The sequence below is a fragment of the Pleurodeles waltl genome, chromosome 12 (genome assembly GCF_031143425.1).
Source record: "Pleurodeles waltl isolate 20211129_DDA chromosome 12, aPleWal1.hap1.20221129, whole genome shotgun sequence".
Taxonomy (NCBI): domain Eukaryota; kingdom Metazoa; phylum Chordata; class Amphibia; order Caudata; family Salamandridae; genus Pleurodeles; species Pleurodeles waltl.
This window is the reverse complement of record NC_090451.1, coordinates 91,452,380-91,468,671: the sequence shown is the minus strand read 5'-3', so window position 1 is coordinate 91,468,671 and position 16,292 is coordinate 91,452,380. Positions and strand designations below refer to the sequence as shown.

The 16,292-nt window shown below is 44.4% G+C and overlaps 1 protein-coding gene across 1 annotated transcript in view; it reads right to left on the bottom strand.

Annotated features, from left to right (window-relative positions):
• LOC138267693 (fibrillin-2-like) overlaps nucleotides 1-16,292 on the bottom strand; it is a 367,800-nt gene that overhangs the window by 245,350 nt on the left and 106,158 nt on the right. The window contains exon 6 of the mRNA XM_069216842.1: nucleotides 5,298-5,495. Within this exon, the coding sequence (XP_069072943.1) occupies nucleotides 5,298-5,495 (198 nt within the window). The remainder of the gene's footprint in view (nucleotides 1-5,297; nucleotides 5,496-16,292) is intronic.

Genomic DNA, 16,292 nt, shown 5'->3' with positions numbered 1-16,292 from the left:
CCTCCGAAGACGCGGGTACTTACCTGCCAGCAGACCGGAACCGGGGCACCCCCTTCTCTCTATTCTAGCCTATGTGTTTTGGGCACCACTTTGAACTCTGCACCTGACCGGCCCTGAGCTGCTGGTGTGGTGACTTTGGGGTTGCTCTGAACCCCCAACGGTGGGCTACCTTGGACCAAGAACTGAGCCCTGTAAGTGTCTTACTTACCTGGTTAACCTAACAAATACTTACCTCCCCTAGGAACTGTGAAAATTGCACTAAGTGTCCACTTTTAAAACAGCTATTTGTCAATAACTTGAAAAGTATACATGCAATTTTGATGATTTGAAGTTCCTAAAGTACTTACCTGCAATACCTTTCGAATGAGATATTACATGTAGAATTTGAACCTGTGGTTCTTAAAATAAACTAAGAAAATATATTTTTCTATATAAAAACCTATTGGCTGGATTTGTTTCTGAGTGTGTGTACCTCATTTATTGTCTATGTGTATGTACAACAAATGCTTAACACTACTCCTTGGATAAGCCTACTGCTCGACCACACTACCACAAAATAGAGCATTAGTATTATCTCTTTTTGCCACTATCTTACCTCTAAGGGGAACCCTTGGACTCTGTGCATGCTATTCCTTACTTTGAAATAGCACATACAGAGCCAACTTCCTACAATTAGTCTCTAGCTCCTTTGAGCAGGAATCTTCAAACAAAAGGAGTGGTATGGAAAGCAGCCTAACTCATAAGAATTATCTATTTATGCAATGAAACAAATTAGGACTTAAATGGGACCACATTTTCGCAGAATACGAGTGTTGGGTATAATCAGAAATTTTATATACTAAGGCTAATCCCAAAATGTGTTTTTTTATGGATGGTGTCAAACATTTGTCACGGCCAGTCATAGGCGTTTGGGAAATATTATCCAATGGAGATAGATAATAATTCATTAGCACTGAGTGCATGTGATTGGCCACCATAGAGCGTGGCGCCACATCCCTAAAGCATCATTGACTTGGAGCGTGTGCCACGCCACGTGGTGAGGAGGACCAGACTTTAAAAACCAAAAACAGTGACACCCAACAAACACAGAATTATAACTATAATCCCATCATATGTCTGAACTGATATTACTCACCACCATGGAACATATACTATAATGAGCCTCAAAGGGTGAATAAATGCTGCTTTTACATGCAGTGTCATGTGTGTTAAGCACATTGCTTTCTGCTCAGAGCCCCTTATGAATTGGGCAGCGACCACATGAGACGTTGCCTTCCGCTGTTTGCAGTTGACTCTTTCTCAAAACTGGAACAAGGGCTAAGGGCTCCTAACTCCGCAGATGGTGAGAAGCTGGAACTGTCCCGGCAATTCCAGGAGCCTGAGCATTTTGGCCGGAGCCCAGGTAAGGCACACCATAGCTCCCAGGTATCCCAAGTTTATGCGGGATGAGCTGCTCCAGACCAAGTGGTTTTTGCTTTGAGTTCTGGGACTTCTAGTCCTACTTTTACAATGAAATAAACAAGCCCAAACGTCCCAGGCCTGGGAGACTATGCAGGGCTGCTCACGTCCTCCTCCTGGAGATGAAGGCCTGGCGGAGCTGCTATGGCATGTTGGCACCTCCAGCCCAGCACGGCATGAATGTGTTAGCTAGATCTGCACTTGTGAAAACAAAAGCCCTCTGCAGTCCTCCTCTGCCCTGCACATATGCCAAGGAAAACAAACAGCTATCAGAAGAACATGTCCCCGGACACACAGAGTTACATGGGAGGCCTCACGCGCTCTGTGATCTGACAGAAGGCAACAAGCCGGTTCAGATGCAACCAATGATGGTGCATTACAAGTTGTCACCACAAGGAGACACAGCCTTCCCAAGCGTCTGACCACGAGACTTCTCCTACACAAGCCTTTGCTTTGTTAGCGCCTTTCCTCGAGGCCCATAAGTGCTATTACAGAGTTTTGCTAAAACAAAAGACCATTGTTTGCAGCAGACGGTGCAGCAGTGAGTGATGATGTTGCAGTGGGGGGGGGGGGGCAGACAGGCCTGGAAGAAGTGTGGGTTCTACTGTCAGGGAAACAGAAGCAGACACTCCTGCCACTGAGGCTTGTTAGATTATTTACAGGCACTTGTTACAATAGGACTGTGCCTACAGATGGGTGACACTGAGTCGTGCTGGGTAGTGCCTACTTGGAAGACAATAACTTCTAGGCGCTCGAGAGAATTTTTGTGATATTACTGGATATTCAGAAATTGTTTAACCTCGACTGAGCAAAGCCCACAGCAAAGAGCTCAAGGCTCGCCTCTTTGAAGAACACAGCATCACGGTTCAGTTAACCATATGGTCACCTTTCATCCTACACAGCTCCTTACTGCCTTTGGCATGGTTTGCATATTTATTGTAATGTTGTAGCCAGAGCTACGTATACCTGCACCCTCATCTTTGTTTTTTTCAGTGAATATTCTCGACCTCTCTGTAGCGTTCGACACAGTCTCCCACAACACCCTGATAACAAGATTCCACGAAGCTGTCATTAGAGACAAGGCCCTCAACTGGATCCAATCCTTCCTCTCTGGCAGAACGCAATGAGAGACTCGTCCCATACCTCAAGGAACCACACCCACCATCTGCGGAGTGCCCCAAGGATCCTCCCTCAGCCCCACGCTGTTCAACATCTACATGGCCCCGCTAGCCACCATCATCGGAAGCTACGGAATAAACATAATCTCCTACGCCGACGACACCCAACTCATCCTCTCCCTCTGCAACGAACCAGACAAAGCCAGACAAAACTTCCACGAGGGCATGAAAGCAGTCGCCAACTGGATGAGAGATAGCTGCATTCAACTCAACACAAACAAGACCGAGGTACTCATCCTGGCCCCCCAACACAATGCATGGATCGACTCCTGGTCGCCCCCCACCCTTGGAAACCCACCCAACCCCGCCAGCCATGCCCGCAACCTCGGAATGATCCTGAACCCTGACCTCAGCATGAACCATCAGATCAACGCAGTCACCTCCACCTGCTTGCGCGCCCTCAGCCTCCTACGCAAGACCTTCAAATGGATCCCTCTCTGGCATAGAAAGACCGTCACACATGCCCTCATCACCAGCAGACTTGACTACGGCAACTGACTCTACGCCGGAATCAACAAAAGACTCACCCGCAAATTGCAAAACATCCAGGATGCCGCCGCCAGATTGATCCTCGACCTACCCTGACACTGCCACATCTCACAACACCTACACTGCATTGGCTCCCCATCGAAAAAAGAATCACTTTCAAAATTCTCACCTTCGCACACAAAGCCCTCCACAACACCGGACCTACCTACCTTAACCAGCGACTCAACTTCTACATACCCCACAGGACCCTACACTCATCCCAGCTCTCCCTCGCAGAAGTACCCCGCATCAGGAAAACCAGAACAGGAGGACACTTCTTCTCCTATCTTGCCACCACTACCTGGAACACCCTACCCATCCACATCAGACAAACCACCTCCCTCTCCAGCTTCACAAAGGAACTGAAGACATGGCTTTTCTAAATCCACCTCTGGGACATGCTACCCCCACCCCCCGCGCCTTGAGACCCTAACGGGTGAGTAGCTGTGCTTTATAAACTCTGATTGATTGATATTCACACAAAAAAAAAAGTGTACGTTGAAGTGCAGTTATGGGTACAAATCCTAAAAAAGACTTTAATTCATCTCCTACAGAATTTGGGTTTTTCAGTGAGCAGATACCAACCATATCCTTGTGCCCAAGCTCTCCACCAACACGTGGACAACACCTTTAACACACAGTCTTTGGCTGTGCACCGCAGGGATTAGTTACGGTGTCTGTCTGTCACCAATCCACCATGGGCAGCCAAGGGGTTGTCTGCAGGGCCCGGCCTTCTGCACGCAACCAACCATGCAACCCAAAAGGAGATGGTCAAAGGTCTAACATAGCAGGCATTGGTCAAGCAGACCTGTATTGAACAAAATATTTTTTCTTTTGTTTTCCAGTTTGAGAATCCTAAGGCACCAGTAAGGTCGCCGGGACACAGTCAGGGTCTAGGCCCAGTGAATCAGGCCAAGGATTTGCTAATCAGGTGATAAAATACATTTTTCATATTACTTTTAAGGCCAGATGGGCCCTTTCGGCCTCTGCACATGAGTGGTCATAGTATGCTTAACCTCACCCTCATGCCATTTTTGTTTAGATTTTTTTCAGAAAAGGTGCTGAATGCAACCGAAATATTTTTCTATCATGGCTATCCAATCAGCGCACAGCGGATTTCTGAATTTCCAAGTGGATATTTTAATCCACAATGGATGACAGGGGAAAAGGTGTCTAGTCCAATGGTTCTCTTTTATTTACAAACATGATTTAAGTCAATGCTCTGTGGATTTATGAATATGTGAAGGATTGATGGATTAATGCCATAGATATGTCTAAAATGCAACCTCTTTATTCCCAAAATGGAACACTTTTTAATGATATTTCCGACTTATTCGAGTTACACCAGGTAAGGCACTTCCTTGAGTAAAGTTCTACCTACCTACCAGGTTTAGTGTGATTACATTCAGCAGTTTCTTTAGTATCGAAAAGTGAAGAAGACCAGGAGAGTTGAAATGGGAAATGTCACTTTTGGGAACCCCTTAATTTTTTGCCCCCACCTGACAGATCTACATAAGACTCACTATGAGGAACTCAATAGTAAATTAACTTTTTTGGGAAAGTTTCAAACAGATTCTTCGAAGAGAGGGAAAGTTATTTATTAGTAAAACAAAAAAAGCCTTTTCAATGAAAAGTTGTACCTAACCATAACTACACAGGTGCTAATAGCGCCTGTGTGATTTAGGTAACTAGTTTTGACTAACTCTGAATTTACTTGACTTAAAGAGTTGTATACTGTCAATGTAAGTAAACTGGAGTTATAACTAGTGAACCAAAAATTACATATAAATACTACGGTGCGATGATATAGTGGTAATCAATATGGCTGAGTCAATATTTTTTGCAGGTAGATATTTTTCACCTCCATGTTCTGGAACACAACTGAAAGAAGCATCCAGTCTGCGAGGGGGTGTGGCATTTGGAGCACCGCCCTATTGTTTCGAAGATGGTATAGGAAAAGGGGTGAAAGTGACTGGTCATATATTGCTCAGTGTGGTGGGTGACATTACGATGTTGAGGATGGAACCCAAGACAAGGGATTAGTGAGATGCAGAGAAAAGTTTTGTTCCTCAGTAGCGGGGATGACACCAGGCATAGCACCAGGCCAGATGGAACGCTTGTTCTGCAACCTACCTTGACAAGCCCCAGTGCGTATATTAGGAATGAACCCACGACGGCAGGGGTGGGGCTGAGCTGGACACATTTCGCAAGGATGACCCCATGCTCGTCCAATGGTAGCACAGCACAGAGTCTTGGTGCACACAATACCGCTGAGCTGCCCCTGGCACATCTGGTTGCTGACTTGGGTGAAGCAAGGTCCTGTCCGGTAATCTAGGAAATTAATAGAAACATTGACATGAAGATGACCAACATACCTCAAATAATGGGGTTTAAATAAAAAGTCCAATACTTCCAAATAGTGGCACTGGTGCAGATAGCCCGTTAGATGTTTGGAGACAAGATACGTGACTGAATGTGCCCATCACACCTGGGCAATCAGATGAATTGCTTTTTAGGGAAGAAGATAATTACTTATTTCTAACAACAATTTAGCCATAGAAGGAAATAGTTACCTGTAGCAATAGTTTTCCCATAAAATGAAATAATTACTTACCCGTAACAATAGTTTTGCTATGGAAGAAAATAATTACTTACCTGTAAAAATAATTTAGTAATACTTTTGGAACCACAGATTATTCAAGACTTTATGGCAGAAAATAAATTCTCAAGATGGCAGACAAACCATTGTGGGCTTCGGGTCAACACAATCAAGAGTCATTTTAACTTGTCATAGACGCTCAAAAAAATATAATTCATCAAAACGCTCTTCCTAGCCAACCACTAAGAATAACGCACTGTTCCTGAAAGAAGAGAACAAGTTAAGTAGGAGGCTATTAGGCTTCCCACATAATTCCCCTTCTCTTTTTCCTGCCAAGCAGAACTTGGCCTCGGCTCTCCGAAGGACACAATTATACTGTCTCTTCTGTTGCTAAGGGTGTCAACTTGGATTAAGCCTACAACAAGCCTCACTAGAGGCATCATTAAGAACCTTATGAAAATGTATTTTTATGAGGAGATTCTATGGATCCGGCACATCAAAGAGATGTCAGACCTGGTAACTCTGACGTCAGACCCTGGGAAGACCAGAACTTTTCATTACTCCTTGGATTATCACCAATACAGATGCATCATGGAATAAGAAAGCTTTTTTTATAATAGAAACGATTAAAAGTAGGGAATCTGTAGAGATTTGTACACCTTCTGTTAGATTTTGCTATACGCATAACTTCGAAGCATATGGAACCTTAAATAGAGTAGGTAACTGGTGACTTGATTATGTTTTGACCATTATAAACTGAGGGCCCTATTTATTGCCAAGTGACGCAGCGCACCACGTCACCTTGCTGTGCTGCGTCACAGGGAAAGGGCAGGAATGCGCCGTATTTGAAAGAATACGCTGCATTCCTCTCTTTGTCCCTGCGATGGTGCCGTTTTGAGAGCCTAGCGCCAACACAGGCATCCTTGAACCACGGTGCAAGTGCGCCTGCATTGTGAGGTGGATTGTTTTTGTGCAGGAAGAGGCACCTTCCTGCACAAAACAACCCAGAGGTATTTTCCTCTTTCTAAGTGCTGCTGAATGCAACAAACGCAGAAAGAGTCAAAAAAGAGGAGAAATAATGTGTTTCTTCCCGTTACGCCTCACCTGGGAAGGCGTAGAACTTGGCTCATTCCCAGGTCTGCCACTTCTGGTGAGTCATTGATGTTGAGTGGGAACACCCATGGAACACCTCCCTGGGGCAGAGTAACGCAATGACACCATTTGCGCTGCGTTGCGTTTCTCGAGGTTTATGACGCCACTCAGTGCCACGCAAGGTGGCCTCGCATGGCTTCATAAACCTCATTCTGGGCTTTAATCGCTCTTGCATCCCATTGTGTGGTGAAGGAGCGATGCAACAGGCTCATAAATAATCTATATTTTTAGAGGGGCTTGTTTAACCGACACAGTCTGCTGGTCTGTCCACGTCATAGTGTTTCGTTACAAATGCCAATGCATTTTATATTCTTGTGGAAAGTTTACCGACGTGCAAGAAGTAAGGACTTTGTTCAGGGGCTTAAACTGGAGGATTTTAATAGATGCAGACCAGCTTTATTATTTTGTATCGGAATTGGTAGTCCAATACAACCTCACTAGTCAGTGGGCCTCTGTTAAAATGGAGAAAAAGATGATGAGTTAATATAAGTTATGTCTCTTATTTAGTGAATTTTTATACTTTTTAGGGGTGAGAACAAAGCACTCTGTCCTGTGTTGTAATGTCTCTTTGGGCTTCAAACCACGCCCATATCACGTCAGTTACTTTCATTGGTTTGTGGGCTTGCCTTTTAAAATCTGCTTGCTTTCATTAGTGGAAGGCATGCATACGCCACGCCTTTTCCGGTGTTTAGCCCTCCTCGAGCGCAGCGACCAAGTACTGAAAACATACACGAGGCTAATTGCTCTAGCTCAAGCAAACGCGAAACCCATTACATTGCAAATGCTTGTTTTTTTCTTCTCTTTTAAAGTTTTACAAGTTGAGCTGAAGTTTTCTGTTTTGATGACTTAGGCTAGCTGTATGTATGCTGCCCAGTTAATATGCTGAGTTTTTTAGGATGGAGTTGAACTGCACCATTCAATCCATTGGTTTCTTGGTTTCCATGGTTATATTTAACGATAGGAAACTCGTTCATAAACTTGTCAGTGAATCTATAATAGATTCACAAAGAAAAATCTGCTGATGTCACTGTAGGTAGGTGTGTCTGTTTTTTTTTATCTCTACTGACCACCCCTTTGTTCCCTATACCACGAATGTAAAATTAGGCCAACAAAAGCAACCCATATAAACAGTTTTTGAAATGTTAGTATTTTTTTTAGCTAAACCTGGCTAAACTTTATAAAAAAACACAAGCTCCAGAAACCCATCCTCGATTTCTTTAGAATGCAGGTGAAAACTAAAACGTGTTGGTCATTTGACGAGTCCATCATCTATTGGCCCACACAGGTTCTGATAATGTGGCGCATTCCGTAGTAGTATCATTTAGCTGTTTTGCACCTGTGAGTGCACATGCTCGTGCTCGTGAATGCACATCCACGTGCTTGTGAACACAGATCGGGACAAGTGTCAATACACACCCAAGTGATTTTAACTGGAGTGATGAAAGATGCCCTTCTGACTGCTTGAGAGTCTTCAAGGTGCTTAAAAATGTAGAACGTGCAAATGTTCGGCACCTTGTCCTACAGAAAGTTTCACTTCAATCAACCGAAGATGCTCAACAATGGCCTTTTTTCCTGCCTCCAGGGGAGCACCAGTGAAACTGTACTCCTCGTATGTGCACTGTCTTCCAGTGTAATTTGGTCCCATTGGCGCATAACTCCATTGGGCGGCTTGTAAATCCACTTCTACAATAAACCTACAACCTGTGTAGCTACATGACATGGCTGCCTGACCCCTGCTTCTCAAGAGAATATCTTCAATTTGAACAATATACTTTCCCAACAGCTCTCTTCTCTGTTCGCAGGCGCAAAGAAGTGCATTCACAGCACACAGGAGCGCATTCACAAGCGCACTCACAAGTGCATAGAAGTGCATTCACAAGCGCTCAGGAGTGCATTCACAAGCGCACTCACAAGCGCACAGAAGTGCATTCACAAGCGCACAGGTGTGCATTCACAAGCGCACAGAAGTGCATTCACAAGCGCTCAGGAGTGCATTCACAAGCGCACAAAAGTGCATTCACAAGCGCACAGAAGTGCATTCATAAGCGCTCAGGAGTGCATTCACAAGCGCACAAAAGTGCATTCACAATTGCTCAGGAGTGCAGTCACAAGCGCACAGAAGTACTTGCACAAGCGCCCAGGAGTGTATTCACAAGCGCTCAGGAGTGCAGTCACAAGCGCTCAGGGGTACATTCACAAGCGCTCAGGGGTTCAGACACAAGCGCTCAGGGGTGCAGACACAAGCGCTCAGGGGTGCACTCACAATAGCTCAGGAGTGCAGTCACAAGCGCACAGAAGTACTTGCACAAGCGCTCAGGAGTGTATTCACGAGAGCTCAGGAGTGTATTCACAAGCGCTCAGGAGTGCAGTCACAAGCGCTCAGGGGTGCAGTCACAAGTGCACAGAAGTGCATTCACAAGCGCACAGAAGTGCACTCACAAGCGCTCCGTGCTTTCGCCTGTTTTTGCCAATGGATCACTCGGGTTGATCCCGGCTGAAGTTTTCCAAGAGATCATTTGAAAGCAGACTGTTTTCACAAGAGTTCACAGCAGGGCGATAGATGCCGTGTCTGGATGGAGATTAATGCTACTAACCTAACCACAGCGTGACCTCTCAGAGTGGTGCCTGGAGAGGCGGTTAATGAACGCACCTCTCTGTGGACTGCATGGTATGTGGAGGGAAACAATGCTGCCTGTCTGCAGAGCCCCCCTAGAGACGTGTGCCTCCCTGCCTGTGCACCAGACCCTTTGCATCCATGCATCATTCCATGCACCAGTACTCGGGGTATAATGGAGGACTGGAGCAGCCCCGCCCCCACCAGGGACATTTAACTTTACAGAGAGAATAGAAACTGATTCGGATACAGAGTTCCCTGTCTGAAGAGGCAACTTCCAATGGTTGGTGGAGGGCGAGGGGGACATTTCCTGTAAGTGGAAAACATGTGAACATCTGTTCCCAGCTCCGCGGGCCTCTGAGGAATGTGATCACATCTGGAAAGCAGAACCTTAAAGTTGAAAGGACACAGTGGAGGGGAGAGGCTGGGTGGAGGGGGAGGGGCGGCGAGGCATTCCGGTAAATCCCCTATATTGCACGGCGCGCTACCTCTGAAGGCAACGCACGTCCATCATCTCAAATAAGTCAATAGCGCTGAAGTGCCGGGGATACAATGAACGACTCGAATCTATATGTTTGCCTCTTTCAGGCTTAATTTTCTCGATAGACGAAGCTACAAGGTTTCATGGGTCCTCCCCTGATGAGCTAACCCAGTCTAGGTTTTAACACTGAATTCTGGGTCTTTTGGTCAAGGATTTATAATGGTGTAATGTAAACAAGACTACAATTCCCAGAATTCACAAAAAAACGAGCTCGAAGAAGCCAGTCACACATGGATCTGGGAAAGTTGGCAGGGATGGGCAAAGCTAGTGAGATAGTACATTCAAATGCATTTTAAGCCATATTTATATGACGCCCTAGGGCAGGGGTTAGTTCTTGGCTTGTATGATCATTGGTCTTCATCAAACCTTACGTAAGAACGTGTGTCTGAAAAGAAGACGCTAAATTCCCAAGCGCAGAACTGGGAAGAAGTTAATGATCTGTTGTGTACATTTGTGTAGCTCCTAATAACTATTTTATGGTGTTACAGCGCTTTCAGAATCTGGGTGTACAATGCGCTTCTGTGATGTTCACTGATCAGAGTCAAAACCCCTAATCTCAATCTCGGACACTCTCCTTGGCAGTCAATAAGCACCATTTGCATCAGCCTTATTTGTAGGGTGGAAATGTGCTCTCCTTTCAGGTTTGGGACCTCGGAATGAGGAATAACACACAAATGATGTCTTTTCTTTCTTTTCAAAGCCGTTAAACAGGAATTCCATGACATTCGCAAACCCGATTTGCACCAGGTTTATCCAGTGTGTGCAGTTTGCACCCGGGTTGTAATACCGAAGTAGTAGGGTGTCAATATATTTTATTGTGCTTTATACTGTTGTGGCGCGAGTCAAATTGGATAGCGCACTGAGAGTTTAGAACAGACTTCAGGGAGCTCTTTATATTATCCACCTGCCCACTAGCAGTGGAACACAACATAACGGGCGAAGTTGTACAGCGCACCGTTGAGGCCCGAGGGGTTTCAGGGCACTGGTGACAGATAACAGGTTATTGTTACCTGATTCAATGGTACTCATTGTATCGACCTCAGAAGGATGGAAGGCTCGGAGGTCCCAGTTGGATATGAATCCGTGAACATGAAGTCAACCACAGATTTCTGGAGTGGATGCATTAGTCAACGAGTCACCAGATGTGAAAGCTTCACTTATTGGCGTTATTTACATCTTTCAGCCACGGCGCTTCGAAGCCAGGCATCGCACTTTACATTCAGGCTTTGGCAGGGTTTGGAAATGTCTAGTTCAGTTATGAACAAAAAAGCCATTCTTTTATTAAAGTATCTGCTAGACGCACGGATTCAACTTGTGGCAGCAAAGAAGCGATTTTCCTGAGAGTATTTCTTTACCATGACATGATTTGCCCAGAATCACACATTTGTGTGTCAGTTGACAAAGCAGGGATTCATTAGATTGATCTAATCCCGGGTTTGAGGGTCTGAATGGCACCAAAGAAACATATGGCTCCTCTAGTTTTATGTTTGGTCTGTGCGCTTTTCTTATCCCACAAAGCGTCAGAGCAAGCAGCGCGAGGAGCTGCGGGGATAGCGCTGGATTAGACTCCATCACACACTTTAACGAAGGCGCATCATGAAACGGCAGGTTTGCGGAAGATGAGGCAAGCACTCCAGGAAGTGGAAAACGGCCACTTTTTACAAGAACAACAATAGAAACGAGTTTGTTTGCTCTTAGTGGTGTGAATCCCCCACTCCATGCACACAATCAAGGTAGGCGTCCTACTTCCTCCGGCACTGATGCCCTGTGAATCATTTGGAATATGGGTTGACATAAGCAGTGGTGTGGCAGGCACACTACAAAAGGGTATTCATTCATTCACTCATGCATGCATTCATTCATTCATGTCATCAAAGAAAGCCACGTAGACTACTTACCAATCTTACACAAATGTGGAAAGGAAATTTATACTAGTCACTCCATTTCTCATCCTAAGATATGGGAAGTAAACGTAGAAACATTGTACTGCCTTAGATATAGGTCCTCCATGATCTTTCCACCATCACCGCCACCGTAAGGCTAGTACTGAAGAGGCAATTCAACGGGTGGATTCTACTCTGTAATTATAGTTTCTTCTAGAAACGGAAGGATATCCAGTTCCCTCCAAACACTAAATAAGACCCTAGGACACCAATCTCAGGTAGGGGTGGGTGAAGCATTCTGTTCCGCAAGTGGAATTGGTGAAATTTCTTCTGACTCTGCGTTACGCCTGTGACGTGGAGTTCTGGCAAAATTCCACCAGTTGCTGTGTGGTGTGATTTTTTCTTGCATGCGGCTCCAAACTAGTAAATTGGCACGCGTAAGTGAGATTTGGCATCCCTTAGCATGATTTTTGGTCACTGGTAGGACATCTAGTGAGATTTTTCCAATGCAGGCAACCACAACCGTTCACGTTTAGAAGGTTGCCACTCTAGTGGAGAAGTTACTCAAGCTGCAGCAAAATCAACGTGAGTAGTTGCGCCCTCTGGTGTACTGTGTGGTGAAGCTCATGCTGATATGTCCACATGGAATTAACTCACATCGCTAAATCACAACGCGAGCAGCACAACGTGCTCATTTCTGCCCACTGGCGGAACACTGTGGAATCTCGTGGAATTTTTATGTAACTCCGCAGAATTCCGCAGAGTCAAATTCCCTGAGTTCCACCCACCCCTAATCTCAGGCTCCTTTTGAATATATTACATCAAAGAAGATTTGTCTGCCAGCACTGGTACTGAAGCCCACTCATTTCAGCGAATGTGCACGTGTGATCACATAAATGCTATTACTCACAGGGCAAGAGAGCCAATGTGTGAAGTGGACTGACCCATCTCCATGGTGTATGCTATCATGGATGGAAGCTGAGTATAAATGACACTCATATAGGTCAATGCCAGAAGAGGGCTGACACTGTGCCCCTCATGTATCTATAGGTATATATGTCTATATATATATGTATCTCAACACTTCGTTTGGCATTTCTCTCTCTACACCTAGACGCCAATGGTGCTGGAGTGGGACGCGCGCCACCACGTCTTTACATCGAACACAATACCTTAAAAATCATTAAGGCTTCCAGCACTCTATGATAGTTAAACCAAAAGGTTTATTTAAACAAAACAGGAGCGTGTTTCGGCGTGACCACCTTTATCAACCTGCGGGGCGCCATTTTGGCCCCCTTTATATATCCCATGTGCTATAGTTTACTTAAAGCAACACACTACATTAAAAAATAATAACGTGTAACACAAAATACAAATAACTCACAAATAAATAAATACAAAGCTCAATAAATCACGGAGAAACTATTGCATATAAGTTGTTAGAGAAATAAACAGTGTCTAATGCAAATTATATAGTTCATACTATTGGACATTTGTTAATAGGAGAGATCTCGTGTGGCCATATAACAAATCATAAGATGAATGGGATGACATTATATTTCTTCAATAATTATAAGCTTTTCCTGTCACTAAATGTGAACTGTTAGTAATGGTTAAGATAACCACATATTAGCTTAAATGTATGTATAACTCTTCACTTGAGTTTAACCCCACTGGTTCTCTTGAATCTAATGCCAATATATATCTGGACTCTAATTTTCTCAAATGTTTCTCCATATCACCTCCACGAATGTCCTTTCTAATACCATCTATTACACTGTATTTGACCTTTTCTGCACGCCCACCATGAAACTCATGCATGTGCCGGGCAACCGGGTAAGACTCAAAGCCTATGATAAGCAAAATAACATGATTTGCTACTACAAAATAAATTCCAGGAGACTACAGCCCGCTCGCCCAGTTTCCTTCCCAAATGCAAAACTTTCTTCTTTTTGTCAATTTCTCTAGAAACAGCAATGGTTACTTTAATGGATATGTGCCGCTTTTTTAAATTTTCCCATTTGAAATGGTTTGAAAATGTGAATGATTGTGCATACAAATACTCCATCCCTACGAGGAGAACCATCTCACTTAAGTCTTCACGGACACCACGCCCAGTATTACAAATCATTGTTATTGGGTGTGTTTGTATAATTAGGTCAATTGAATCAAAACAAGAATACAACTCCCAAAATGCACTAGGATATCACATGAAAGTCCAGGGCTGGAAAATGTGTCCTTACTGACCTTGGGGAACATGATCTCCCTAATTCCTGCATCATCAATCATTCACAGGTGGTCACCCAGTGCGAACTGCCTAATTAATATTCATCAGGCAGGCCTTCTTGCACCCCCTGTGAACGTACCATTTTCAAAGCAACCTATTAGTGCACAGGTCACACCACAAACTGGATTCTCATACACACACCTGTCAGTTTTCAACTTGCACATCCCTGGTTTGTGAATGGGGATAGTACACCAAGCTGTCAGTCATTCCACAAGCCTAATGTGAAATCCTGGCAAATTCGGTATCTAGCCATGTAACTCGCGAAGCCCGGTGGTTACACACTTTTGATCAATTCTTAATTTTGGAGGCTCATCACTTATTCAAGAGATTAAATTGTGAATATTATTTTTTGTTTCCCTTAAAAATATAAGACCAAGTCGAGCTTGTTTCTAGTCTGGAGTGTAGCCAAGACCTGCCTCTGTGCCCATTTCACAGTCTAATGGATCAAACTTCACTTTAAAGCAAGAAAACATCAAAAATTAAAATCGAGACAGCTCAATCCAATTTAGACTGTCACCCTGGGCCCTTCCATCAGCACAAAACTTTCTCTACAGTGATTCAATGAAGCAGGGGCCAACGTGTTAAAAATCAAACGTCTAAATCTAAAAACATGCAACCTAATCAATAGTTTGAATTCTTTATCTAGGTATTAATAATGTAATTTATATGTGGAAGCCCTTCATTAATACACCTATGGAAAAGGTGAAGTTGCGAGCCTGGTCAGTGAAGACAACAGACTGTCAAAGAGACGGGCAGACACAAAGATAATTGATGGTAAAGCTCCTCAAATTCCACGGGTGGGCGTAACTTGTGTAGTTCTGTGCAGTGTAATCTCTTGGAATCACCTAAGAATTTCTTGATATTATGCTTGAATTATGCAAAAAGAGCAATTCTGTGTTTAGCTCTATTTTTTAGCACAAAAACGTCCCCTCGTGTTGGAAATGGATGGGGGATGCATTTTGCACTAAGAAATAGCGCTAACTGCAACAGATTAGGAATAGCGAACATGAGCAGCTGCTCGTGCTCTTGCGGTAGGATTTCCTCCAATTTACTACCGGTATTTAGTGGTATTTTTGTAATGCAAAATGCACCTTCGCAGAGGTCACGAGTGCATTTACACTAATAAACAAAGCTAAATGCAGAAGGGCGCGGGTGACTTCTTGCACCTTCTATATGTGCTCTTGAGGTAGGTTTCTTTTCCCCAAAACTACTTTTAATTATGAGAGCAGTAGTACTTGCGTAATTATAGGTAATTCCTTGTCAAAAGAGCAACGCGGAATTACTCCAAGTACTCTGGCGTAAACGAAATTCTGCCCTGGCCTTCTAAATTCCCCATCTGTATAGGGCAGCCATTGTTGAAAACATGGCGGGCTTTTCTATGAGAAATGGTTACGTTTAGTTGAAACTTCGACCCAGCTCTGACGTCAATGAACTGGGCCGCGGCCCAGCAACTTCAGCAGTTTCGGGGGATGGCGGGTAAACGAGACGGGATTTTGGCCAGCTCCATTAAACGTTGGCTTTAAAATAATATTTTAAGAAATGTGTTGCTGGTTACGTGCATACCTTTCCCCTGCCATCATAATGACTGTTTACACTACGTGCTAATTGCACAATATGCCATTTCGACTGATAGATGCCCCCAACAGATCCCTTTGTCTCCTTGCCGGCCCTGGCATTGAGCAGGTCTCCGAGGTAGGCCTGGGTTTTTTAAAGAGAGGGACTTCAATGGAGCTGGCTTCTCGCCCGGGCCCATCTGGCGGTCCTTTAATGGGACACCGTCTGACTTTTTTAATGAGGCCCCAATCAGACGTTATTAATCTTACGGGCACACTTACCAGGAGCCTGGTGCTCTGCTATGAGGCCGTGGAAAACCGTGTGCCTTAGAGATTACCCACTAGTGAAAAATAAATAAAAGATGGCGGCCTCGGGCACTTGACTGGATTTTTTAATGGGCCACTGATCATGTACCTTCCTCACATACAATAGCCCCCTCTCTGGCATCATTTAGTGCAGTCCCATCTCCAGTTAATTTTCAGGAGGTGTGTGGTAAAC